At 42.5% G+C, this 27,172-nt stretch overlaps 1 protein-coding gene across 7 annotated transcripts in view; it reads left to right on the plus strand.

The window, feature by feature from the left end:
• The window catches only part of NELL1 (neural EGFL like 1), a 768,366-nt gene that overhangs the window by 109,941 nt on the left and 631,253 nt on the right, over positions 1-27,172 (plus strand). For all 7 annotated transcript variants that reach the window (XM_053266636.1, XM_053266637.1, XM_053266634.1 and 4 more), the window contains exon 3: positions 559-709. In XM_053266636.1, the coding sequence (XP_053122611.1) occupies positions 559-709 (151 nt within the window). The remainder of the gene's footprint in view (positions 1-558; positions 710-27,172) is intronic.

Below are 27,172 nucleotides of genomic sequence, written 5' to 3' on the forward strand. Positions count from 1 at the left end.
AATCCGAGAAATGATGCTTGTTCCTGTAAGCCAGTCTCATGTGACTGCGTATTAAAAATAAATGCATTTGAGAAGCAAAGGTATAACCACAGAACATTGCTAGCAATAATGCATCTGTTTCCACATGGTACAAGGACACGTTCTCTAGATGTATTATGGAGGGAGAGGAACCCCTGCAGTTGTAAAATTGAAATTGGAGCTTAGCAAGTGACTCTGGGAACAGCCAGAGCTTCTGAATTTGGGCACCTGTTATCTTGTCCCAGCACACCTCATGAATCAGCAAAGTAATCTGCTCACAGAAGACCTGAATGGCTCAGAAACCCTGTCAGAAATCAGTGACTGCCTGATTGTGTCAGTGTGACAAATGGGGCACATAAGTTAAGATGGCATTTTCTGTTCTCACATTGCATGATTGCAGCAGTAGCACAAGGTAGGCAAGTCTTGTGGAACAAAGAACATATCTGCAAAAGACGAACATGAACAGTATTTTCTTCTTCATATGTTACGAAGTTTACCATTTTGTTTCTTCTTCCATTCTTCCATTACACTTTTTTTTAGACATAGAGAGAGAAGTCCATGCAGGACCCCATACGAGTGAGAAGTTAATCCAGCTGTTCCGGAATAAAAGCGAATTCACATTTCTCGCCACTCTGCAGCAGCGAGCATCAACTTCAGGGGTCATTCTGTCTATCAGAGAATTGGAACACAGGTAAGGGGAAACCTTTTGATTTCTGTAAATCTTCCTTGGCACCAAAGAATTTTTTTAAAAAAGTATACTTAATGTTTTATGGAGATAGATTTTAAATCTCTATTTTTTAATTAATTAAAATGCTTGAGAGTAGCTTTGCACTAATGCATCCAAACACACTGAGCTGCTGCTCTTTCTGCATGGCAGTTACTACCGCCTAGGAAAGTTCACATCCATAGGGCTGCCGTTTTGCTAGTATGCCATTTTTATTTATTTGTGAATATGATTTGTTACATGCTCAAAATAATTGCCTTGCTTGAGTAAAACAATTCATCACAGTAAAAAGCAAAACATAACATTAGAATAAAAACCAAATTGCTTTTAAAATAGAAAATTTACAAATGGCAGATTCAAAAGACAAACCTACTCTTTAACTTGTGTCTCATATATCTAAGGAGAAAGGAACAAAAATGGTGCTTTTCAGGACAACATTCTTCTTAGTATTCAGCCTAAGACATTGCACATCATGAGCAAGGTAGCAACCAATGCATTTGCTGAACAGACAAAGAGACTAATCTCACGGGCAGCCTAACCTGGGCTAGGGACGCTTAGCCTGGGTTGAGCTGTGCATGAGAACTTCCATATTTTAGTCATGTCATGCGAGCCGATTCACTCAAAAAGACAATTATGCTGGGAATGATCAGTGGAAGGAGGAGACGGGGACGGTTTTGTACTCAGTGGCTGGATAGTATTAAAAATGACACCGGAATGACCATGGTGGAATTAAAGGAAGCTGTACGAGATAGTATGGCATGGAGTGCATTGATCCATAGAGTGACTGAGAGTTGGACATGACTGAACGGATAAGAAAGAAGTTAGCCAAGGTTAAGGGAACAAGTGCTCCCTTATTCCCGGTTACCTGTTCGTGTACAAGCCAGGCTACTGCTAGCCCAGCCACACACAGAGGAATGCTTTGGGGAATCCCCCAATGCAGTGTGCATTGCCTCTTTTTACTAGCACTACCGGGAGCAGTATGGAGATTCAACCATGCTGCTCTTGGCAACGCTAGTTGTGTGGAAGCGCGGCTTTCATGTCACTCAGGCTCGAGCGGTCGTCTGAGGGAGGATAGGTTGAACCCTGCCTCTCCCCTTACCTGCCTGACTGGATGGGCGGTCGTATGAACATCCCCTAAACTTGTAGCAGAAGTTTCCCAGGTCTCAGTGAGCAGGTATATTCGATGATGATGTGTGGAAGCATTCTGGGAGATACAGTGCCCCAAGACCACTGGTTCTGAAGCATCTTGGCAAAAATATTTCCCACTGGATTTGTGCTTCACTGCATAGTGTGGAGAACAAAGCAATTCTTAGTCTGTAACAAGATTTCCTATTAGTTCTGATGATTTTATTACCTTAGACAGGAATTACAAATCTCGTATCTTCATCTCCTTTAGTTCATCGTGTATGTTTTGTGGTTTACTACTTCACGGATGTTAAATTTATAAAGACTGAGCAGCACTAAACTTGCTCCTTCATTATGTTTTATTTAATTTTGAAATAGGTTCTTTAGTTTTTGGGGTCCAGCAGTTAGATCCTTCTTAAATGTTGGGTAACTTGGGTGACTTCTATCTTTGTGGTGACCTGCTTAATTATGTTTTCTGGCTCTTATATAATGTACACTTTAAAAGGTTTCTTCATTATCTGAGAATGAGAAAAATACTGTTTTAATAGTTGATTTGCTATAAGCAGACATTAAAAGATCACTAACAACATTAGACAGATGATCATATCATCATAAGTTGAAATTTGCCTTCTGTTGGTTGTGCTAGGATGTTGTAAAGAAAGCATTGTGTTAAATACTGTAGATAAAAAACGTTGTGAATGGGGATTCTGAAGTTTGAGTGGCAACTTTAGTTCTGAACCTTTGTCATAGTCTTGTGGATGTAACTCCTTCACTCTGCCTGGATGTGTACATTAATTAATTTCATATACTCAGGTTGCATAAGCAAATAAAAAGCATTTTTGCAAGTAAATTCAGTGGAAATGAGATGTAGGTCAAGCTTCCACTCAGAGGATGAGTTTGAACTAGACCACTTCTGACTGTAGGTGAGGGGTTGGCTAGTTGATGGAATGCTGTCCCCTGCAAGATAAGTTTTCTGTGGGCCTTTTTGTGTACATGCACAGACACAAGATCACATGCTTGAAGATCAAACTTGCCCAAAATTTCTAGAAACAAGGGCTGATGGTTACTGAGCAAAGGGTTGACAAGTGACAGGATGGAGACGTAAGAGATGGAAAGCAAAAGTACCTACTGTATGTACAGCACATACTTAGTGCTTCATCACCTGTTAAGTGTTCTTTCCCCATAACTCACCTTTTGTGTTATGTGTTTTGAAAATAATGCAATTATTTCTCAGTATTCTTAATTTTCAAAATAATGAAGATGATACATAAACTGTTGTGTTGTATTCATAATGCTTGACTGCATTTCCCACCCCCTCTGTTCATTTGTTTTCATAGAGAAGCAAGTATGGGAGCTGTAGTCCAAAAAGAGCTGGGGGCCCAAAGTTGAGCAGGCCTGCACTAGCACCACTTTGCTTGTTATTCAGGCGCTTTAGTTGGGATATCAGCCAATGTGTTTGATAGATGGTCATGATTCAGTTAAGAGGTGATAAGTATAGATGTCACGTTTGTTAGAATTAAATTCAGTTTTCATTTTAATCCAGGATATTTTATTGAGACCTAATTTGACTCATTTTAAAAAAACCTATTTTTAAAGAAAAATATTTTCCTTTCAGCTGTGCTGTTGCTTTGGACAACTAATATGAATTGCATTGGTGGCGCGTTTTGGTGTAAGAACCATCCTATAAATTACTTGACTTGGGAAACTTGTGCCCACATATTTTTGTTTTGTGCTTTTATATCATACATTGTATCTTTTGGACTTGATGACTTATCTCCTGTAACCCCCTTTTTGTATGATGTAGATATGGAGTGTGTGAAATCCACGTGTGTGGAACTCCACCCATACACTTTTTGAATTGGATTTTCCTCCATTTTAGAATGTGTTATTCATGTAAGTAAACTAGTTTGTTGTTCTTTTAACTGTGGTCCATCTTTCCATTAAAGATGCTTAGAGAAGCTTACCAAAAAAAATCAATTAAAGCAATAAAAACAATATCAAAATTGGAGATGGGGCAGTAGATAGTCTAAAACTCATTATAAAATAGTGAGGAACCAGGAGAAACCAGAAGTTCTGTGGGACAAAATTATGTTGGAAATGAAAATGATGTCAAAAAACTAAAAGGGGCATGACAGGCTGCCCTTGGTAGGAGTTTCACCAGTATTATGCAGCCACCAAGAAGTCCCTCAGATGGGACGCTGACAAAGGCCTCCATAGAAAAACTTGATAGGCAGGTGGGCAGGTTCATTGGCTTAATCATCTTGGTCCAATTCATAGTCTGAAGGCACATGAAGCAGACATCCTGCTGAAACTAAGCAGGTCTTTATTGAATAAAAGTTTGACTATTTGTTGTTGGAAAACCTTACCCACCAAGTGAGTTGTCTTTTTCCTGCTTTCTCTGCCTTTAAATCCTTATGTTCTGCTGGATCTCTCAGCAGCTTTCAATACCATTGACCATGACATTCTTCTGGGCAGTCTGGCTGAGGAGGGACTGTATGGCACCACTGGTTCCAGTGGTCCTACCTGGAGGACAGATACGAGGAGGTGGCATTGGGGAAACATTATTCAGCCTGTTGAGAATTAAACTGTGAGGTCTGTCTTATCCACTCACTATTTACCATCCATATGAAATGGCTGAAGAAGGTTGTCAGGAAGTTTGCTCTGGGTTGTTACCAGTATGTGGCTGCCAAGAAAGTAGTAGATACCATGAGCTGGCATTTGGGGGCAGTGATGGATTGGATCTGGAAGAACAAGCTGAAAGTAAAAACAGACAAGGCAGAGGTGTTTCTATTCATTAAGACTCCAACTGAGGTTTAGGTGAATGATTGGTCCTAGACAGGTTAGTTATCCCCTTGAAGGACCAGTTTCATAGCCTGGGAGTACTCTGGACTCACTAAACTGAGTGAGTGGCCAAATTTACAGATGACACTTAACTATTTAGGGTTGTGAAATCCACAACAGATTATGAGGAGTTCCAAAAAGACCTCTCCAAACTGGGGGAGTGGGCAACGAAATGGCAAATACGGTTCAATGCAAGCAAGTGTAAAGTGATGCATATTGGGGCAACCCCCCACTTCACATATACGCTGATGGGATCAGAGCTGCCATTGACTCACTAGGAGAGAGATCTTGGGGTCATGGTGGACAGCTCGTTGAAAGTGTTGACTTAGTGCATGACAGCTGTGAAAAAGGCCAGTTCTATGCTAGGGATCATTAGGAAGGGGATTGAAAATAAGAATGCTAATATTATAATGCCCTTATACAAATCTATGGTGCGGCCACATCTGGAGTACTGCATTCAGTTTTGGCCACCATATCTTAAGAAGGATATTGTAGAACTGGCAAAGGTACAGAAGAGGGCAACCAAGCTGATCAGGGGCCTGGAGCACCTTCCTATGAGGCTAGACTACAGTATCTGGGGTTCTTTACTTTGGAAAGGAGGTGAGTAAGGGGAGAAATGATAAACTTATTAAGTGCCGTCAAGTCAGTGTCAACTCTTAGTGATCACATAGATTCTCTCCAGGATGATCTGTCTTCCACGTGGCCTTTTAGGTCTCTCAGTGGTGTATTCATTGCTGTTGTAATAGAGTGCATCCACCTTGCTGCTGGTCGTCCTCTTCTTCTCTTTCTTCAACTTTCTCCAGCATTATGGACTTCTGAAGGGAGCTGGGTTCTCGTATAATGTGTCCAAAGTATAATAGTTTGAGGCTGGTCATTTGTGCCTTGAGTGGAAATTCTGGATTGATTTGTTCTGTGATCCATTAGTTTGTTTTTACTGGCTGTCCATTGTATCCTCAAATGTCTTCTCCAGCACCATAGTTCAAAAGTGTCAATACTTTTTCTGTCATCCTTCATCAGAGCCCAGCTTTTGCATCCATAGAGTGTCATGGGAAAAACAATTGTCCAAACAATTCTAATCTCTGTAGGTATAGACACATCATGACATCTAAATATGCTTTCCAAGGCCTTAATCGCAGCCCTACCAAGTGCTAGTCTGTGGCATATTTCTTGACTGCTGGATCTTTTACTGTTGGTGGTCTGCCTTCTAAAAGGCAGAAGCTATCCACCACTTCAATGTCTTCATTATCACTTCTGAGGCTGGTTGCTGTACCAGCTAAAGCAAGTAGGCATCTATATTGGGCAGCAGTGATATAGGAAGGTACTGGAGGCAGACGGTTACTTTAGTGACAACGACAAAGGTATCATTTCATACTGCGTGGGAGAAGGCAATGGTAAACCACTCCTGTGTTTTTTCAGGAAAACCACATGGATAGACATGATAGAGGTCTATAAAATTATGCATGGGGTAGAGAGAGTGGACAGAGATAAGTTTTTCTCCCTCTCTTACAACACTAGAACCAGGAGTCATTCCATGAAACTGAAGGTCGGGAAATTTAGGACCGACAAGAGGAAGTACTTTTTCACACAGTGCATAATTGATCTATGGAATTTTTTGCAATGGGATGTGGTGATGACCACTAACTTTGATGGCTTTAAAAGGGGCTTAGGCATGGAGGACAGGTTTATCAATGGCTACTAGTCTGGTGGCTGTGGGCTATCTCCAGCCTCAGAGGCATGATGCCTTTCAATACCAGTTGCAGGGAAGCAACACTGGGGGAGAGAGAGGGTGTGCCCCTGCCTTTTGCCTGTGCTCTCCTCAGAGGCATCTGGTGGGCCACTCTGTGAAACAGGATGCTGGACTAGATAGGCCTTGGGCATGATCCAGCAGGGCTATTTCTAGGTTCTTATATTCATTTTAAAACTATTAAAAGCACAGAAGCTGTCACCTTAGCACAAGTGTATCAGTTGTTTACTGTACAGCCTGTAAGGAAAGTCATTTTAAAATCTCATTTCTATGTTCATGAATGTTAATGATTGATGAATAGATCATGATAAACATCCCTCTCTGTTTCATCTTTTTCATTGCCGCTGTGCAGTTATTTCATAATTTAGGGCATAGCCAGCAGTACTTTTATTGATGGCTAAAGTCCAACAATAGATAGGGCTACAAGTCTGATTTTTTAAATAATGGATAAATGATAGGTTTCTGTTATGTACTTTGAAGTCAGCTGTAGGAACATTTTGTGATAACCAAACCTGTCAATTCATGTGTAACATTTAGTGTAATAGCAATGCTTGCAGCAGGACATGAAAAGTCATTGTATCTTAATTCAGACCACACCACTAGCCTTGAGCTCTCCAGGTGAACTGATTTGATGTATGGTCATGGAGTCAAATAGCCCTTTGACATGCGAAAGGATGGCTAGCTTAAAAGGTACCATGGAATACAAGGCAAGGGTACCATGGGATACAAAACTGAATAAAAAGAGTTTCACATTATATAAAACCCCTGCTAACTTGGCAAAGAGACACCTTTTAAAATGGTGATTCTCTTTATTTTGCAGGGGGAGAGTAACTGGCCCTATCTACCGCCAGCACAGTACCTCCAGTGACTCTTGCTGGTGTCTATCTTATGTTTCTTTTTAGACTGTGAGCCCTTTGGGGAGAGGGATCCATCTTATATATGTATTATTTCTCTGTGTAAATCACCCTGAGCCATTTTTGGAAGGGTGGTATAGAAATTGAATAAATAAATAAAGTACTACTTTTTGCTGAACCCGAGTCACTATTGTTGTGGTTCTGTTTTGATTGGTGGCTTTTGCATTACATTTTGGATGCTTTTATTTCTTTGCTTTCAGTCTTTCTTTAAAAAGTAACCAGAATGAAAAGTGCATTGTTATGGGTAAAAATGTGCAAAATGACCTTGTTAATCTTGATTTCTTCTGTAGCTGGGTGTTGATACTGGAACAGAGAATTGAATTGACGTTCAAGAAGACAGTGGTCACTGTATTTTAAAACCTGTTGAAAGGGCACTTTGATAGTTCTAGGTTGTGAAGGTTTTTTAAGTATTGCCAACACAGCACAAAGCCAGTGGCTTTGTTGCTTCATCATGGTAAGTAGTTGAAACTTGCTGCTGAAAGTTGATAGGGCTGTGTTAAAAGGTTGTGATCTGGTACAGCTTGCTTTTGCCAAGAAAAGTTGCATCCTACATTGTGGTTATTTCTGTTTTCATCTATGCATGTAGCACTCCTTCCTCTTCCTTTTAAACAGCAAACCTTACCTGAGCTGAGTGATGTAACATCGCACAACAACATTAACAAGGCAACGGTCAACCTATCTGGTGTCTGTGACCCCCTTTGAATTGCATATGCCAATAGTAAAGAAATAGGGGAAAAGTTGTTTTAGGATTATATAAATATGGTTTGAATCAGTGTTAGATTAGATAAATTGTGTTTCTTACTGCTTTTATAACTTGTTTCGAAACACTTTGAGTTGCACACAGGCCCTTAGCATGCACCCACTGCCTTCAAGCAAATATTGTACCATCATGGATTGCTCATTGCTCATTCCTTTGTTAGGAAGATTGCTGGTTAATAGCCTGGGGTGGTTGGTTGGTTGGTTGGTTCTGGTTGATATTATTATCTTAATGGGAGTTAATTGCTTGGAGATAATTGGGAATTTTTCTGTGTCTCTGGATGAGAGATTTATTGGAGCTCAGGAAAGGTGACAACCTGCCCTACCACACCCAACAGAAGGGAGTAGCTGGATGCATGTATATGAAATATGGTAGTCTTGGAAGAGCCAGAGCCAGTGAGAGCCGAGAACTGGTAAAAGAATTATATTATTATTATTATTATTATTATTATTATTATTATTATTATTATTAATTCAATTTCAATACCGCCCTTCCAAATATGGCTCAGGGCGGTTTACACAGAGAAATAATACATAAATAAGATGGATCCCTGTCCCCAAAGGGCTCACAATCTAAAAAGAAACATAAGATAGACACCAGCAAGAGTCACTGGAAGTGCTGTGCTGGGGGTGGACAGGGCCAGTTACTCTCCCCCTGCAAAATAAAGAGAATCACCACATTAAAAGGTGTCTCTTTGCCAAGTTACAATGAAGGCACATTGCAGGTGCAGGGGTTTTATCTGGGGACCTGATATGTGATAGTAAATCTCCTTTTCAGGAGTTCCTCTTTGCTTCCACTTATGCTCTATTTGTGAGTCTATGTATCTGCTATGACAAAATGTTGCAAGTGTTGCACCCTGGAGTTGTTCAGGAGTGGCTAGAATTCTCCAAGCTCCAAGGAGCAGATGGCAGAGGAGGCACAATCTAGAAGCCAGAGCAGCAGTTCACAGTGGCTCAGGAGGCCAAAGCGTGAGCTGGTGCAGTTTTAGTTCGGGGCTGCAATCAGCTCTCGGAAGTCAGGAAGCATAAGCAAGCAGGGTACTAGAGAGGGCTGGCATCACATTACAGTGGCTCTGGAGCAAGACTTCAGAAGGAGCTGTTGTTTCCAGCAAGGATCCAGAGGCAGGAAGCAACTTAAGTAGGCTGGGAAAGGCCCTTTTCTCCTTATCTGCTGCCAAGCAAGTCTTACTCTCAAGTAGACCTTCTGTGGTTCCTTTCTTCCTCATCCTGAGAAGACCCAGGGCAGGCATTGGGCAGTAGATGAGCACTTCTGCATCTGACTTGTTATGTCTCCCTGATGCGCCGCCACCTCTGTGTTTGGGGACTCAGATGGGGTCCCTGGGGTGTTGAGGAGTCAAGGTCTGGGGATTTATGGCATAGGCCTCATCCTTGGGTGGAGTTATGGCACTGTGGTGGGCCAGCGTGGTGTAGTGGTTAGAGTGCTGGATTAGGACAGGGGAGACCCGAGTTCAAATCCGCATTCAGCCATAATACTTGTTGGGTGATTCTAGGCCAGACATTTCTCTCTCAGCCTAACCTACTTCACAGGGTTGTTGTGAGAAGAAACTTAAGTATATAGTACACCGCTCTGGGCTCCTTGGATGAAGAGCGGGATATAAAAGGTAAATGTTAAAAAAAATGTAAATGTAAATGTCTGATGGATTTATGGGACTGTGGTGGGATCTGGTGGTCCTGGGTCTTGTTTGAGAGGTCTAGTGCTGGGATGAGTGTGCCATCCCTGGAGCCCCTGAGACAGGCAACACAAGGGGTTTCCTACAGTGGTCCTGGAAGTCGAGTCTAAGGAGGTTTTATGAGTGGGAGTTTAGGTCGGAGTGGGGCCTAGGGGTTTTCAGGTTTGGCGGTGCTGGGATGATCTCCCTGGGCTCTTCCAGCTGGACCTGCCCATCCAAAGATACCCCTGCTTCTTCACACTGGGAATCCTGGGACTCTGACTGTGGGCCCTGACAATCAGTCTCTAGCACTCTTTCACCCAAACCTGAGTAGTGCTGACTATGTAAGTTCTCATTGATCAGGGAACTGGGGAGTTCCTAACATAAAACCACTGAATTTTCTTAGGCCCACCTTAGCACCCTTACCACCTACTTAAGTTCTGAATTTAATAAAGTGTTGATGGATTATGGATAGTCATCGGGATACAGTAAATTAGTGGCTACATAGAAATATAGATTTTCTGGAACAAGATGTTTATACTGTCTTGTACTCCAATTGTGAATATATCTTCTGTATAAAGCATCACTTCTAGATTTTCATAAAGAGGTTCCCAGTGTTCTAGAAGTTGGGGTAAGCAGCGCAGTGGCCAAATTTGTAGGTGACACTAAACTATTTAGGGTAGTGAAATCCATGAGAGATTGTGAGGAACTGCAAAAAGATCTCTTCAAACTGGGGAAGTAGGCAATCAAATGGCAAATGTGGTTCAGTGTTGTCAAGTGTAAAATGATGCACTTTGGGGCAAAAAATACCAACTTCACGTATATACTGAATGGATCTGAGCTGTTAGTGACTGACCAGGAGAGAGATCTTGGGGTCATGGTGGACAGCTCATTGAAAGTATCTACTCAGTGTGCCGCAGCATTGAAAAAGGCCAGTTGCATGATAGGAATAATTAGGAAGGAGATTGAAAATAAAAATGTGAACATTATCATGCCCTCATAAAAACCTGTGGTGTGGCCACATCTTGAGTATTGCGTACAGCTTTGGTAACTGCATCTTAAGAAGGATATGAACTGGCAAAGGTGTAGAAGAGGGCAACCAAGCTAATCAGGGGCCTGGAGCACCTTCATTATGAGGCTAGGCTACAGCACCTGGGGTCTTTAACTTGGAAAAGAGGCGACTAAGGAGTGTATAAAAATTATGCATGGAGTGGAGTTATATAAAATTATGCATGGAGAGAGAGTGTGGACAGAAAAAATGTTCTCCCTCTCTCACAACACTGGGACCAGGGGTCATCCCATGAAATGGAAGGTTGGGAAATTTAGGACTGACAAGAGGTAGTATTTTTTCACACAATGCATAATTAATCTATGGAACTCTTTGCCATGGGATGTGGTGATGGCCACCAGCTTGGAAGTCTTTAAAAAGGGCTTAGACAAATTCATGGGGGATAGGTCTATCAATGTCTACTAGTCTGGTGGCTGTGGGACACTTCCAACCTCAGAGGCATGATGCCTCTCAATACCAGTTGCTGGGGAGCAACAGCAGGAGAGAGTGCATGCACATACCTCTTACCTGTGGTCTTCCCAGAGGAATCTAGTGGGCCACTGTGTGAAACAGGGTCCTGGTCTAGATAGGCCTTGGGCCTGATGCAGCAGGGCTGTTCGTATGTTCTTATGTTCTATTTTAAAAGTTGACTACATTTATTTTCCACAATGTGTCTCAAAGTTTTCCAAGTAGCCAAGCTGCTGGAAATATTTGATGGGGGTGGGTAGTTAATAAAGTCTCCTAATATTTCAATGTTATATTGAAACAAATTCAAAACTGAGTAAAACATATATGTACCCTCTCCCACACTTCCTTGGTATAATCACCAGGAACTCTTACACACAGCAGGTTTTACTGCAGCTTTACAGGGAGGATTTACTGCGAATTCGAAGTTGTCCCCAAAAACTGACACAAATAGTGGATTTTTTTTTATCCTGGATATAAATCTGTTTCTTTTTAATATACACTTAACAATATGTCCAGGAGTCCATGCACACAATGGCCCTATTCACCCCCAGCACAGTACCTCCAGTGACTGTTGCTGGTGTCTATCTTATGTTTCTTTTAGATTGTGAGCCCTTTAGGAACAGGGATCCATCTTATCTTATTTATGCATTATTTCTCTGTGTAAATTGCCCTCAGCCATTTTTGGAAGGGCAATATAGAAATCTAATAAATAATAATAAAAAAATAAAATTAAGTAAATAAATATTTCTTGGCATCAAATGCCTTGTAGGGTTTCTTGTATTCTAGTCCTGTGGCTCATTTGTGCCACAAATTGTAGCTTTCCCTGAGTGCGACTAACTGATTCATTCATTCATAACACTTGTATACCGCCCCGAACTCGTGTCTCTGGGCGGTTCACAATTATATAAAACAGTTAAAAACACACATAAAACACATTAAAACAAATAAAAACTAACAATTTAGAAATCAGTCACAAAATTAAAACCTATAAATTATCCAGAAGCTGAAAAAGCCTGAGTAAAAAGATGGGTTTTAATTTAAAAAAAAAATATTTACAATATTAATATTGTCAGAGATGGGGAGGATTGTATCTCAGTAGGGAGCGCATTTCATAGTCTCAGGGCAGTGACTGAGAGAATTGACATTCTCTCAAATACCCAGGGCCCAAGCCATTTAGGGCTTTATAAGTTATAACTAGCACTTTGTATTTTGCCTGGAAACCTATAGGCAGCCAGTGTAACTCCATCAGCAGAGGTGTAATGTGGTCTCTCTGAGATGACCCAGAGACCAGCCTGGCTGCTACATTCTGAAACAACTGAAGTTTCTGGACTATGTAGAAAGGCAGCCCCACGTAGAGTACATTATAGAAGTCAAGTCTGGAGGTTACCAACAGATGTATCGCTGTTTTGAGGTCGTTCATCTTGAGAAACGGATGCAGCTGGCGTATCAGCCAAATCTGATCGAAAGCCCCTCTGGCCACCGCCTCAATCTGAGATACCAGGGAGGGGTGTGGATCCAGGAGTACTCCCAGATTGCGGACCTGTTCCTTTTGGGGAAGTGTGACCCCATCCAGAACAGGTAGGTCAAAATCGTGTCTGGAGTTCCGACACCACACAATAAGTACCTCCATCTTATCTGGATTCAGCCTCAGCTTATTCTCCTTAGTGATGATTAAAGGTGGTTCACATTTTCAGAGTCATGTGTAGGAGTTCCCATCTCGGTGCAGGACCAGAATTTGCCACCTCCTCATGTGCAACAAAGCTCAGCATTTGTAGAATGCAGCCTGTAGGCCAGGCCTGCTCAACTCCCCCCACCCCGGATGTTTTTGGACTACAACTTGGACTACAACTCTACAAACCACCCACAGTGGCGTATCTAAGGAAAATAGTACCCAGGGCAAGCACTGAAATTGCGCCCCCACCTCCAAACATCTGACACCCATCTTTCAGATAACTTTACCATAATATCAGCTAAAAAATACAAGTCAAGCTCGTTAATTAACAAATCTTTTAATTAACAAATTATGGCACTACCTGAAAATTATAACAGTACCTTCCTATCTTCCATAATTAAATAGATTAACTATCATTGTGGCCAATGTCCCATAGGATTTGAATTCCATATGAGCATCTAATTTAAGGACAACAGGACTTTCCTTCAATTTATACTGGACTTCTAGCCACTGGGAAGTTTGGCTCATGGAGAACTGACCTGCAAGTCATGAGATTTCTTGCATATTTATTTTGGGGATCCTGGCAGTAAGGCTGATTGTCAATTTTTACTCTATAAATCTGTCGGTTTATATTCATGTTATTTATGTGAGTTTACTATTTTACACATATTGTCCACATTAATGTGCTAAAAGGGAGTGTTTATTAAATGTTTTTCCATATTATTTTTCCATCCCATGGTTTTTAGAGATACTGCATACCCCCGCTATTTATAACTTTGATAGCTTTTTAAACTTTCCATGCATACTTTCTAAATACTTAAGTATCTAGGTTATTAGATGGTGCTGTGTTCTTTTGGGTTGTCTTGTGCATTAGGTTGAACCCACTCAGGTCCTTTTTCAGTCCTTCAGCCCGTATAAGAAAACTCTGAGTGTTAGAAGTCCAGCACAGAGGAGGTGAAACACTGAAACCTAAAGGGGACATTAAAGCATAGCGTATCTTTATTCTCACCAATATTGATGACAATAGTGTCAATTTTCCTTATGAGTAGAAATTTAGGTAAAATCCCTAGCATTGCTTGATTAGAATTAGCCCTCAAGCAGCAAACACCATTGCTTCATGGGCTAACTCTGCTCTCAGGTTTACTATGAGCCATTTAGGAGGTTTATTTGTCTGACAGTACTTCTAAAAAGCACATAATTATACCGAGGATGACTCATTATTCTGTCAGGTTTGAACCACCTGAGCTTGCTTCTTATAAAGTGGAACTGAGAGAGAAGATCCTTAGATTCTTAGTAGCACCACAACATTCTGTATTAATAATATCTAACTTTGATATACTGTGGCTTGTACAGTGCTCAGTTTTTGGAAAACTTTAGTGCTAGCTGAATGAAAAGTAGTAAATTTTGTATTTTCATATCTGAATTTTTCTGGCTTTCAGTCAGGCTACTCAATATACTATTATTAATTTGAATAAATTAATGAATACTTTGGATGAATGATTACTGTAATGTGGAGCGACAGGGTTCTTGGTGTGCAATATCATAGTTTATATTTTAATTTAAGAGAACAACAACAACAAGTCCCAATAATGCAAGGTAGGATATCAGAAATAGCTATTGATAATTGTCTCTTTTTATTCAAGAGTTTTATGTAGAAGTTCTGCTGGAATGCAAACCATAAGATTTGAATCATCAGGAGTTTTTTTAGTCCGGCTGGGTGAGATTTATTGGCGCCGATACTAGAATGACTTTCAGTACTATCTCCACTTAGTTTTCACAACATATGTAACCATTTATAACACTTAAGGTCACTTTGCACTGCTGAAATAAATTTGCTTAAGAGGTTTTGATGGCCTCCTTCTACACCAAGTCTCCTCTCCTTAAGAGGGGATGAACCAGTTAAAACCAGGGAAGTGATTCCCAGCAGTGTAACCTTTACCAACTTCTCCCCTGTGCACTTGAACTAGTATCAAGTTCTCTTTGAGGTGGGATGACTTGATACTAGTTCAGGGCAGGAAACAAAATGAACTACTTTTTTAGGCACATGCCCCAAATCCATGCAACATCCCCAGCCTCCAAACTGAAGGCTTCTGCACCCGGAGAGCTGGCTTTGGGGGTCTTTTCTAATAATATCTAGATAAATTTTGGGGCAGCAATCTTTGGGGAAGTGATCAGTCATCAGTGGGAAGTCATAGTCCCCCTCAGTTCCTTTTGTACTAGGGATGTGCGAACATTGAGGGCTAAGCAGCCGCTTCCCTCCCTACCAGATCCGTTTTACTTGAGCTTGTGACGGATGGGATGGGAAAGTGCCCAACCCAGAGCAGCACAGATTAAATGAAATTAAGAAGGAGCCTGCCCGGTCTACATTATGAAGCTCTGCTTCTTCCACCCACTATGCACATGTCTTCAGCTAGAGATCCTCTTAATTTCCCTCTCTCCATCCATCTTCAGGAGAAGGGGGCGATGCTCAGGCTTTTGCCCAGCCTCCCCCCACTCCTAGCCTTCCTCAATTTTCTTGCTTAAGGTAAACAGACAGCGTGGCTAACCCATCCCCAATTCCTGGATGGCTTTTTAAAATTCTTGCATTTCTTTTTTGCAAGGGTTCCCATCATCTCATTTGTCACAAAGAAAATGAACTCTGATGTATTAAGCAGAACCTCTGATTTATTTGATTTAGTGGTCTGGGCTAGAGCAAAGTCCTCCGAAGCAGCCTCCCAATGTAGAGTTAAAATGGAAATGGGCGGGGGGAATAACATAAAAACTTAAGAGTCAGCGTTTAAGCCTCTTCCATTTGGCTAAACTGACCATGATTCCCAAAGGGCTGAAGAAATATTGTTTTAACAAGTGGCTGCAGTAGAAGGGACAAATGTTTGGGAACCACCGAGCCTTTCAGTATTGATGGGGGTAGAGGGAAAACGAGGGTGGGGGTAGGAAAGAGGAGGAAGGGAGTAGAAACAACTACCGGAGAGAGAAATCAAAGGCAGCCCTAGGTGCTGAGAGCGTGAACTAAGCTCTGGAAAAGTTTCAGCCTGATTCGATGTCTGTTTGTTAATGCAAAAGGAATGGAAATGAATAAATAAACCTCAAACCGGCTAGTTTGGGTTTAGTAGTTTAGCAAGACTAATTGCAGACAATGGAGCTGGAATGACTTTTCCAATTAGCTGCTGGTGGTTTTGTATGAAATCCCCTGCTTTCTCCAAACTTGTAAACTCGAGAAGCAAGGTAGGAAGCGAGGGGATCCAAGAAGAAGGTTACCAATTGCTCGTTGCCTGGACAAAGCCCTTCACCCCTTCCACTTGCACATGGACAGGCACTTCAGAGACAAAAGGGCACGATGCAACAAGCTTGCATGCTTTCCTCTCAGCCTGCCCCAGTGCTCCCAAAGAAGGCATGCTCCAAAATGGGCTGGAATTGCGCAGAGAGGACAAAGAAGGACGGCAGCAGCCCAGCCCCAAGAGGCATGCGTAGGCACCACACTACACATTTTCCCCTTCACCACCAACCCTCACTTCAATCAGACTGGTTCCCCAACTAACAGCACCTAGATTGCAGATAAACATGGGAGTAGCCCCGCCTGCTTTCAGTTTCCTCCCGAGGAGGAAACATGCAGGGGATCGGGCCTGCAAACTGGAAAGCAGTTCTTTCCTGACATGGAAAAAAAATGGCTTCCAGAAAATTATATATAGAGAGGTTTTGATTATAAGGGGGAGGCGGTGGCAAGGTATATTTAAAAATCAAGGCTGTTTGATATTGCCAGAATGCTGTGTGCTTTAAAAATATAAATAAATAAATGGGTTTTTTTCCCCCCTTACTTCAGATGTAGTCTGAGTCTGATACCGGTTCTTAACCCCCATGCCCCCCGCCCCATTTTCTGTTTAATAGACAATACTGCACGCAGTTCTTGCTCGTTTGGCAAAGGCAGAGAAGCACGAGGAGTGAAACCAACTGGCAGCCGCTTCTTAAACACTGCTCCTGCAGGGTCCAGTTTCCTTGCAATGGGGTGGGGGGCTTGACTTCTTAGGCGATAACTCTGCCTTAGCAACAACAATGGACATTTCAGTTTCAGAGCAGTTTACTTACTCAGACTGAGTCAGCACACGAGCTAACCCCCAGCTCTCTCTCCAACATCCATGTGGTCACTGGTTGTGCCGTGACTGGCTGCATACTAAGGAGGGCGGAGCACAACAAGTCAGAACTCAGGAGAACCAGCAGCTGCTGGGAGTGGGCGGGCCTGCAAACAGGGAGGAAGGAAAGCTCCGTAGTTTTAACCCTTTCACCACTGCAATCGACTCTGTTTCTGCTCTCCAGGAGCTCTGCCCAGACAGATCTCGCAACTGGTGAGTCACATGGTGCGCGGGAGGGGGAGGGGGGGCGCCGACCCTGACCCGGACTAAAATTTTTTTTTAAAAAAAGCAAATTATTAAAAAGAAATTCTGTGGTGGGGGGGCGGGGGCGGGGCATGGCAGGCACTTTGTGCCCCCCCTTAAGCTGCACCTAGGGCATGTGCCCTGCCTGCCCCCCTGGATACGCGTCTGACCGCCCAGAGACGTAAGTTTTGGGAGGTATAAAAATGTTTTAATAAATAAACAAACAAAACTCCCATAATCCCCAGCCATAACGATAGCCAGGGATTATGGGAGTTTTAGACCAATATCTGCAGGAGGCCCGAAGTTGAACAGGCCTGCTGTAGACTCATAGGGCCAACTTCAGTGTTTCTGAATTCAACAGTATGTCATGCATAAGGTGGAAGAAAGGTAACGAAGCTGTAACAAGGGAAGAGACTGGGTGCTGAAATGACAAGGGAAGCAAGGTTGTGTAGGGACTTTAGTTATAGTCTCTAATCATGCAGTGTGAGCAGGGGCAGCGTTACCATAGCATGAACAGGTTCAAAGAACCTGGGCCACTGCACTCAGGGACTGTGACTCGTGCCCCAGCTACAGCCTCTGTATCTGATGTTAGACAAGGGGCATGGTTTCACTCGCAAATGGGGCTGTGCACTCAGTTCGCAAGCACATTCCGGCCAGCGCTTTGTTCACAGCGCAGCCGGGAATGGCTCTCCCTGCTTTAAAAGGTGCGGCGCGGCTTCTTTTTTGAGCTTCTGCTGGCCAACCTACACCACTGAGTATGAGTTAAGAGAGAAGCAAATGCTTTCACAAATCTCAGTATCTTGGTGGTCTTACTACAGGTGACTGCACAAAACTGATTCACTGCAGGCAGTCATGATCATACTTAGAAGCTTTTTTTTTAAAAAAACTGGGACAATAAGATGAAACAAACACAAATAAACAAATGGCAACAATCTTGTTCAGATTGTAACTGAATTTGGGTTGTGAGTCTCTCACTGACCGCTTACGTTTAGAACTGGCAATTTGGTTACCTCATGAACAAAACAAAATTTTTTTGTTCTTAAGTATCTACACACTGTCACATTCTTTCTCCCTCTGGCTTTACGAAGGCAGATAAACAACAAAATCGAGTGAAATAGAGCTAATATGGATTATCTTGCCAGACACATGTAACAAAGTAATTAAATAAAATTGGAAAACTAATTAAGAAAAAAAAAATTACTTCTGACCCTAATAGGAAAGCTTAAGGATTGCAGGTACTAAGTAGAGTGCTTTGGTGACTTGTTCAAACTTGTATATATGCAGATCAGATTTTAGATTGTACAGTATTCAAGAAATAGAAAAACAGCAAATGTACCCATTAACCTTTATGTTTTAGGGCAGAAGTCACAAGCTTCATTAATATTTATGTGCTGAATTGCTTAAGCCATAGGCAGTACCACTGGAAGAATTTCAATAGCCTACGTTGTTTCAGGTGGCTGAGAATCAGTTGATGTACAACAGGGATAAGATTATATGCATCCATGTAGGAACAAAGCATAATAGCGTATGTATCAGTACTTCCAGTTGCATTTCCCAGTTGTTCCCACCACATGTTATTTGCCACACAGGTAATGAGACACTGAGACATTATTTCTCATAATGTGCTTGTAACTCATTTTGCAGGGGTAAAATAATGCTAACTTTGTACAGTTACATCCATATGAAATGAATCAGGTTTTTTTTAAAATTAAAAGTATTAAGTCTATGTTTCTTAGGGATAGTGAAGCAGGTGCAGACTGTTCAGGAACAATGCATGAAGAAAAAAACCTCTGAAAAAATCAGTGAAGTATCAGCAAACTGTACATAGTCGGCTTTTTAAAAAGAGTATGTAGTAAGCTCTGTGTCCACTTATTATGGGAAGTTAGAGCAGTTATAGTAAGATACAAGGCTTTTATAGTTATAACACCTGTGACCATCTGCCGATTCTTTTGGGGAGAAAATGTTGAGGTCTGTTAGGTAAGTCCTTTTGAAACAACAATTGTGCTGTTTGATTTGCTGCTGATCCGATTGCTGGTTGTTGTTTTTACTGTGATTCTGGTTGACTTCTTATTACAGGCTTTTTTTTTTTTTTAACAATAAACTAAAAACCGTAATATTGTGTACAAGAGAATCTTGTTATACATGGATTCTATATCTACGGTTTCACATATTCATGGATGTCTAATTGACACCCAGTTTCATTGTCCACTGATACGAAAGGGTAAAAACCCATGTATCTGTGTTTCCTAGAGGGCTGGAAATGACTGCAGAAATAATTTCTGGCCATTGTTTTGTCTATAGGAGCCATTTTGTGGCCCCTTTCAGCAAAAAAGATTTTTTTTTTGGGGGGGAATCTGCAATTTTAGGGACCATTTGGGACATTTGGAGGGCATTGCTGGATGCCAGGAGACCTGTGGAACATGGTAGGGCACTTTATTTGGCTGGTTTGTGTGGTGGTGGTGGTGGTGGTGGTGGTGGTGGTGTGTGTGTGCTTAGTTTGGGAACCTAATCCCTGCATTCGCATAGACTCAGTGTCTCATTAACTGCAGTTTCATTATCCTCGTTAATATGCAGGAACAGTACTCTAGCGGATAATGAGGTCCACCTCCATTTCATTTTGTATGTTACCTTGCATATATGGAGAGATTGGGTATAAATATTTTAAATAAATATGAATGAATGAATTAAAAAGAGGAAAATGGGAAATAGGTATAATAATTGAAGATAAAAAAGAAGTCTTCCAAGAGACACTTGATAAATGTGTGTCTACTAAATGTGGCAAAATGTTTGTATCCTTAACTAAAATCTGGGAATTGGAACATTAGTTTGGAACAATCAGACAGAAGATGTCACGAGGTGGCATGTCTTGCCCTCTTCTCACAGTTTTTAGTTTAAGATGTGTTCACTGGTGTGAAATACCCTTCTGTCTCCTTCACATAAGCACATTTTGTTACATTACTATCATGTCACTGTAGGAAAACCATGTGTCAACTCTGTGAAGCCCCAAAAGCAGCAAACTGCAATTGATGTTGATTTTGTTGCATGGAGACAGACAGACACACACACACGTCATATTGACAGAGCACATGTAGTAAACCACACACTTCTACAGATAAGTGGTATGCTAATAGGGGTGGCTTTGTATGAAGTGGTCCTGCGAACAAAGATGTAATGTTGGGTCTCATCACTAATGGAAGGAACTGAGAGCTTACGTGAAAACTCCACTGAAATCAATGCAGAATCCTGCTGATTTCAGTAGACTTTAATCAACCCTGTTTCCTTCCTTTGGGGAATTGGAAGCACACACACACACACAACCAAAGTTTACATTTTACATAGCAACTATTGATTTAAGCATTGTGAAAGAAGAGGAACTGCCAAAGGAGCATCTTGTGGCTCCCCACTGAGAGCAGGTGGTTTTTGTACAATGGTCTGACAATTGTCTGCTTAGAGCATTAATACAGTGGCAGTAACCAGCTGTTGAAACTCAGTGCCTGGACAGTGTGAGAAAACAGAATAGAATAGATGACAGTTTAGCCTCTGAAGATAGAAGTTGGATGGCATAGGTATGTCAAGATTATCTAGCAGCAGAGACTATGGATTTCTTGGAATCTTGTTGCTTCATGCTGTTTCTTCTAAGGGCATAAATGTCTTGGGTGTATTTTATGTAGTTTATATTGGAAATTGTTGTATCTTTTCCAGATAATTCACCTTGCATCTATTATGCAAACTCATTGTGTCTTAAAAATATATTTTGGAATGCTTGAAAATGTACGGACCTTGTCTTTTATGGTCACTGAAACTGAAGGAGAGACCCCTCAGTCCAGAAGTCTTTTATCAGAAAGGTCCAAGAATTCTCTTAGGTCTTGTGGCTATAGTTCAGTCAGAATTCCATTTCAGTTTGTTAGTGAGATTTATAAGCTTAGCAGAGTTGCTGCCATTGAGAACTTATCTCCCCCACCTCAAGGGTTTTTATGTAGTCCACTGTCTGAAAGGATAGACTTCTAGCTTGCTTCCACTTTTTATGTTGTTTCGGTTACTCAGTTGTGGAAGCAAATTGAAGATGCAGAAAATAGTCCCAGGATAAATTAGGGGTATTTACTTACCTCTGTTTCATCTTAAGATAAGGATGTAAATAATTCATACTTGATCTGGAAGTGATCCGTTGTCATCATGAGAAATGGGTTACTGCGCCTGCGCAGGGACCTCCCAGATGGATTAACTAGTTCCTCACTGGAGCCGCTCCCTGCCGTGCATGTGCTCCTTGCCTTGCTTTTCTTGGCATCTGGGCACCATTTTGTCTTCGATACTGCAGACGATGCCTTGTTGGATGAGGGTACTGCCAAGTCTCTATTGAGTGCTTTGGACTTCGCCACAACTACGCCTTCAGGTTCCACATTCTAGGGATTCCTCACCCTTGGTTTGGATACCGAGGTTGATGTTGATGACGATGTTCCCATTCTGAAGATGCCTTCGATGTTCCCCCTTCAAATTGGAGCGAGATCTTCTGCCTTTACAGTGCTGACAGTCATTCCACCTGTAACTACTTCGCCCTTGAAACCAGCACCTTCCTTTATGCCTCCTCCTTTGATGCCTCCAAAGGACCCTGTTCATGCCTGTGGGTTTAAGCACACTATTTCTCCTTCTGCACAGTTGGATTGGGCAGAGTGGAAAACTCAGCGGATGCTGCAAGGCATGCTGCCTCGCCAGCCCACTCGTCCTGCACTGCAACGTGTGCCACCTGTCCAGCCTCTGGTGGCACTGCCTGCAAAGTCACCTGTGCCGCCTGTACTCATGAACCAGTGTGTTCAGACGACACTGTTGTCACTTGACACCACTGTGTTACCAGTTGAGCCACTTTCTCAGCTGCTGGTTACTCCTGTTGGTTCGGTTCCGGACCTATCTGCACCTGCCTGTCCGCAGGCACAGCCTGCCCTGGCTTCACCCTCAGAGAATTCAGAGGAAGATTCCTATGTGATTTCTCTGAATTTTCTGACACCGACACAGACGGCAATAGTGACAGACCAAGATATCCTTGTAATCTGCCTTCAGATGTGCCCACGAGGCCTTCCACATCTCCCAACGAGGAGCTGAAATCATACACGAAGATGATTCAGCAAATGCTTGAACTTGAGATCAAATGTTCTGCTGCTGACCTTCAGGACCCTGTCTATAAAATGTTGGCAACCGTTTAATCCATGCAGCCAATTGCATTGCCTATGTTGCCTGTCATAACCAAGGCGGCTAAAATTTCCTGGAACTTCTTGCAAACATCGACCCCTACGTCGAAGCATTTAGAGACACTTTATCATGTACAAGAAGAAGACAACCTCTACTTTCTTAAACACCCCGTCCTCAATTGCTTAGTGATTGTCTGCACCTCTTCTAAACCTGGCCAGTGCCATATTACCCCCTCTGATAAAGAGGGTAGGAAACTCTGTTTTTGGGCGGCGTGTTTACTCTACTGTGAGTCTCTCCATTTGCATTGTGAATTTTGCGGCCTGCATGGCCCAATAAAATTATGTTCTTTGGGACTCGTTACGTACCAAACTGATTACTTCTAATTCGGAAGACCTCATCAAGAAATTTGATGACATGCTTATGCAGTGCGTTGGTCTCACCCGTCAGCAGTGGAGCACTTTTAAGCACTTGGCTGAAAAGTGCTTAAGTCTAGGACACATAGTCTAGGACTATGACAATGGCAGTTTCTCTTTGACGCCACACTTGGCTGAGATCCACTACTCTTAATCCTGAAATAAAGGATCGCATTGAGCACCTTCCATTTGATGGAAAGGGTCTATTCAGCAAGTCTACTGACTCAACTATGGAGACTCTTAAATCCAAATTTACTCCTAAAAGCTTCTCGGCTGCAGCTGCGTCTTCACAGGGCTCTTCCCGTTACAGGGCATATAACTGCCAATGTGGTTTTAAATATCAAGACTGGAAGGACTATAGAAAACCATTCAAATGGTACCATAAAAAAGGTTATGGTCAAAAATCAAGGTCCCTGTACCAACAAGGACACTTCCAAACAGTCTCTTTGATCTAGGAGACTGTCCACCGCTTCAATCATCGCCAGCCAACGCCTTCAGCATCACTCCTCTGGCCACTTGTGACTTACCCTCGATTCCAACTCGGTTGCCATCCAACATAATCAGCCTAGCCAGTCATACCATGGCATGGCACCAGATAACATCAGACCATTGAGTCCCACGAATCATCAACTCTGGCTATGCAATCAAGTTCATAACTTTGCCAGGTTTCTAGGGTATCAAGTCCACTCCTATAAGTCCAACCCTATGGGAAGAGGTTCGTGCTTTGATACAGAAAGGTGCAGTTGTCCTGATGCGGTGGACAGATCATCTTCAGGGATTTTATTCCTGCTATTTCCTCGTCCCCAAGAAGGACGGCGGAATCAGGGCCATTATGGACCTTCGCGACCTGAACCAATATGTCGATACACGAAAATTCCATATGATAACTCTGCAAGGAATTGTTCGGCTCCTGGTCACATTAGATCTCAAGGACACATATTTTTATATCAAGATCCAGAGCAATCACTTCAAGTTCCTCATGTTTGCTATAGGAGGTTTAGTATTCCAATACAGGATGCTACCTTTCGGGTTATCCACCGCACGCAGATTTTTACAAAATGTATGTCTGTGATTGTTGCTTATTTGAGGACTCGAGGTATCACTGTCTTCCCATACTTGACGATTGGCTCTTAGTGCACAGAGACAGATGCAAATTGGAATCCCAAATCCAATTCACATTGTGTCTCCTGTGTGATTTGGGGATCGAAGTCAACTGGGCCAAATCCAGGCTTCAGCTGGTTCGATCTATAGACTTCATAGGTGCCCAGTTGAATACTCTGACGAAACGGGCCTATTTTCCTCTGGACAGGTTTCAACAGATTTGCATGCTTGTCAGTCACTTTGAACACGAGCCTCACCAACATGCCGATCATGTCCAGAGAATGCTGAGCCTCATGCAAATCCACAGTTCTTTACACCTGCCTACAGATGTGACCCTTTCAGCTGTGGTACCTCTGGGTCTTCCGGCCGAATGTCGACAGCAAGGCGATGCTCCTGGACATTGCTCCTTGGATCTTAAAGTCTCTAACTTGGTGGAAGAACAGGGAGAACCTCCTGAACGGCGTTCTCTTCATCACTCCAGCTCCACCCCTCTGTGTCACCTCCGATGCATCCCTCGTGGTTTGGAGAGCTCATTGCAGTGAACACTGTGCACAAGGTCTTTTGACGGTGCACCAACACTACATGCACATCAACTTTTTAGAATTGATGGCCACTTATTTGGCTCTCAAATCCTTTGCCCCCTTGCTTCAGAATTCTATTGTGCAGTTGCTGATGGACACTTCTACAGCAATAGCCTCTGTGTACCATCGGGTACACCTGTACCATCTTCTGTGCACTAAGTTCCCAACTATGGACTTGGTGCATTATCCAGAAACATCTTCATGATGGCTCTTCACATCAAGGGGCTGCAAAATGTTTTGGCTGACGATCTGAACAGAACCTGTGATGGTCAGCAACATCATGAATGGGAAATGGAACAGTCCTGTCTGGACTGCCTGATACAGATGTGGGGTCTTTGCTTCTGCAACAAACAAGAAATTCCTGCAATACTGTTCCAGAGCAGGCATTGGATCTGGCTCCCTAAAGGATACATTTCGCTGGGGAGGAGACCTGCTTTACTTGTTTCCCCCTCAACCCTTGCTCAACAGGGTAGTCAGCAAGCTGATACGTGACAATGCACAAGCCATCTTATTCGCACCGTGGTAGCCTCGCCAAACTTGGTTTGTGTCGCTACTCAGACTGATGGATGGCAACTTCTATCACCTGCCTCTGGATCCAGGCTTGCTGTCGAGAGATGCGGGAAAAATCTTACACCCGTCTCTATGAAGCTTGCGGCTCACAGCCTGTAGGGTCGGCTGTTGAAGAATATTCTTCTTAATTCCTGAAGAGCTTCCACTCAGAGGAGTTACGCGAGTAAGTGGAAACGTTTCACCGTGTAGATTGTGCTGGATACAGATAATATTTGATGACATGCTATCCTGTTGTCTAGGCATTTGGTTGTGTTGTTCTGTGCCAAAAAAGCAGGTTTTCAAACATCTGAGATCATAGATGAGAATGTTCTGAAGTCTGCCCATCTGCCAAATACGTTGAAAACATGTAGTCACTTTGCAGTCTGCTCAGAAGAAATAACATCTTTGATCAAATTCCTTTATATGATCAGTTCAAAATGTGTGCATTGCTCGGGCAAAATATCTTGGGGTTGTTCACACGGCCAGGTAGGTGGGGCTGGGCTGGGAAGGCTGGTTGAACTCGCCTTAGTCCATTGTGCTGGATGGTTGCTGGGGGTGTGGGCTGCACTCCCAGATGATTCGCGCTGTGTGGTGCAGTGCAGAGCTTTAGAAGCCCAGAAAACGCATCCCGGCCTCCAGCTATCCCATTTGAAGCTTATGATCCCCAGCGATCTATAGCGAGCTGTAGTGGATACTGCCAAACATCAGAATGTGTTCTGATGATATCACTCCTGTGTGTTTAACTACAGTATCACTGAAAGCAGAAAGGTAGTGTTCTCTATTAGGGATGTGCGAAACATTTCGGATACAAAACGTTTTGTACCCAAAACAGCCTGTTTTGGGTGTTTTGTAGACAAAACAAAACACCCATTTTCCAGATCCAAAAGTTTTGTATACAAAACAAAACGCCCCTGTTTCAGCTACAAAAAGTTTTGTTGTTTCGGACCTCCATTTTGTGGTGATCTCTGAGTCAGTATCCATTTTGTGTTTGACATCTCTTTGAATTTCCCACCCTTCCAGCCTTCTCATCAGTGACCTAAATCATGGGCTGACCTGCTGACAATTCCCTCCTTGTTCCCCATTGGCTCTTTTGCTTCTTCCCATTCTTTACTGACCCCATATTGGCCAGGGGAAGGGTTGCTAACCCATGGGGTGCTGGGTTCTGTTGTTTCTGTGGTGTTCTGAGTGTAGATTCTCCGGTAGCATAGAAGAGTGGATTCTTGTTTTTCACTGAAAATCTCATATGCTACCAGAGAATCTACAATGAACACCTCAGAAACAACAAAACCCAGTACCCATGGGCTTGTGGGTATGGGGGTGGTTGGCACCCTATGTGCACTACACAACCCCTCGCTCTGGGCAACCCCAGTGCCCCCCAAGTGGAACTATGGGGCTGCTGAAACCTAAACCTCCATTATTCCCTATGGGAGAAAATCAACACGTAAACTTCAACAAATCACAAAAGATCAGCCCTTTGCCCAATTCCTTCGAAATAATTCTGGAAGTTTCCTTGCCCCCATTGGGCACTACCACCCACCACACTCCACTCTGGGTCATCCCTTTCCCCTTGATTTGAAGTGATACATTTGCTCGAATCCCCATTATTCCCTATGGGAAAATTCTTAAAGGTGTGTAAATTTAAAAAAAAAAATCACACAAAAAAAATCAGCCCTTTGCCTAATTCCTTTGGGTGGTAGCTTTCACCCATTGGGCACTACCACCCCCCCACTCTTTTTGCCCTGGGACCCTTTTTAAAAATCCAAATCAATTCGGATTCGGAAAATTTGGCTACAAAACAAAACAAGGCTGATTCGGATTCAGAAAATTTGGGTACAAAACAAAATGGGGGTGTTTCAATTCGGATACAAATTGAAACAAGAAAATTCCAGTATGCACACCCCTATTCTCTATGTTTCTTTAAGATAATGTTTTCCCTTCAGAGGCTTTATAATCAGCTAATGTTAGGATTTCATTGTCTGAACATATCCTGAGGGCAGTAG

Source organism: Hemicordylus capensis, chromosome 1, assembly GCF_027244095.1.
Source record: "Hemicordylus capensis ecotype Gifberg chromosome 1, rHemCap1.1.pri, whole genome shotgun sequence".
In the NCBI taxonomy this organism is placed as follows: domain Eukaryota; kingdom Metazoa; phylum Chordata; class Lepidosauria; order Squamata; family Cordylidae; genus Hemicordylus; species Hemicordylus capensis.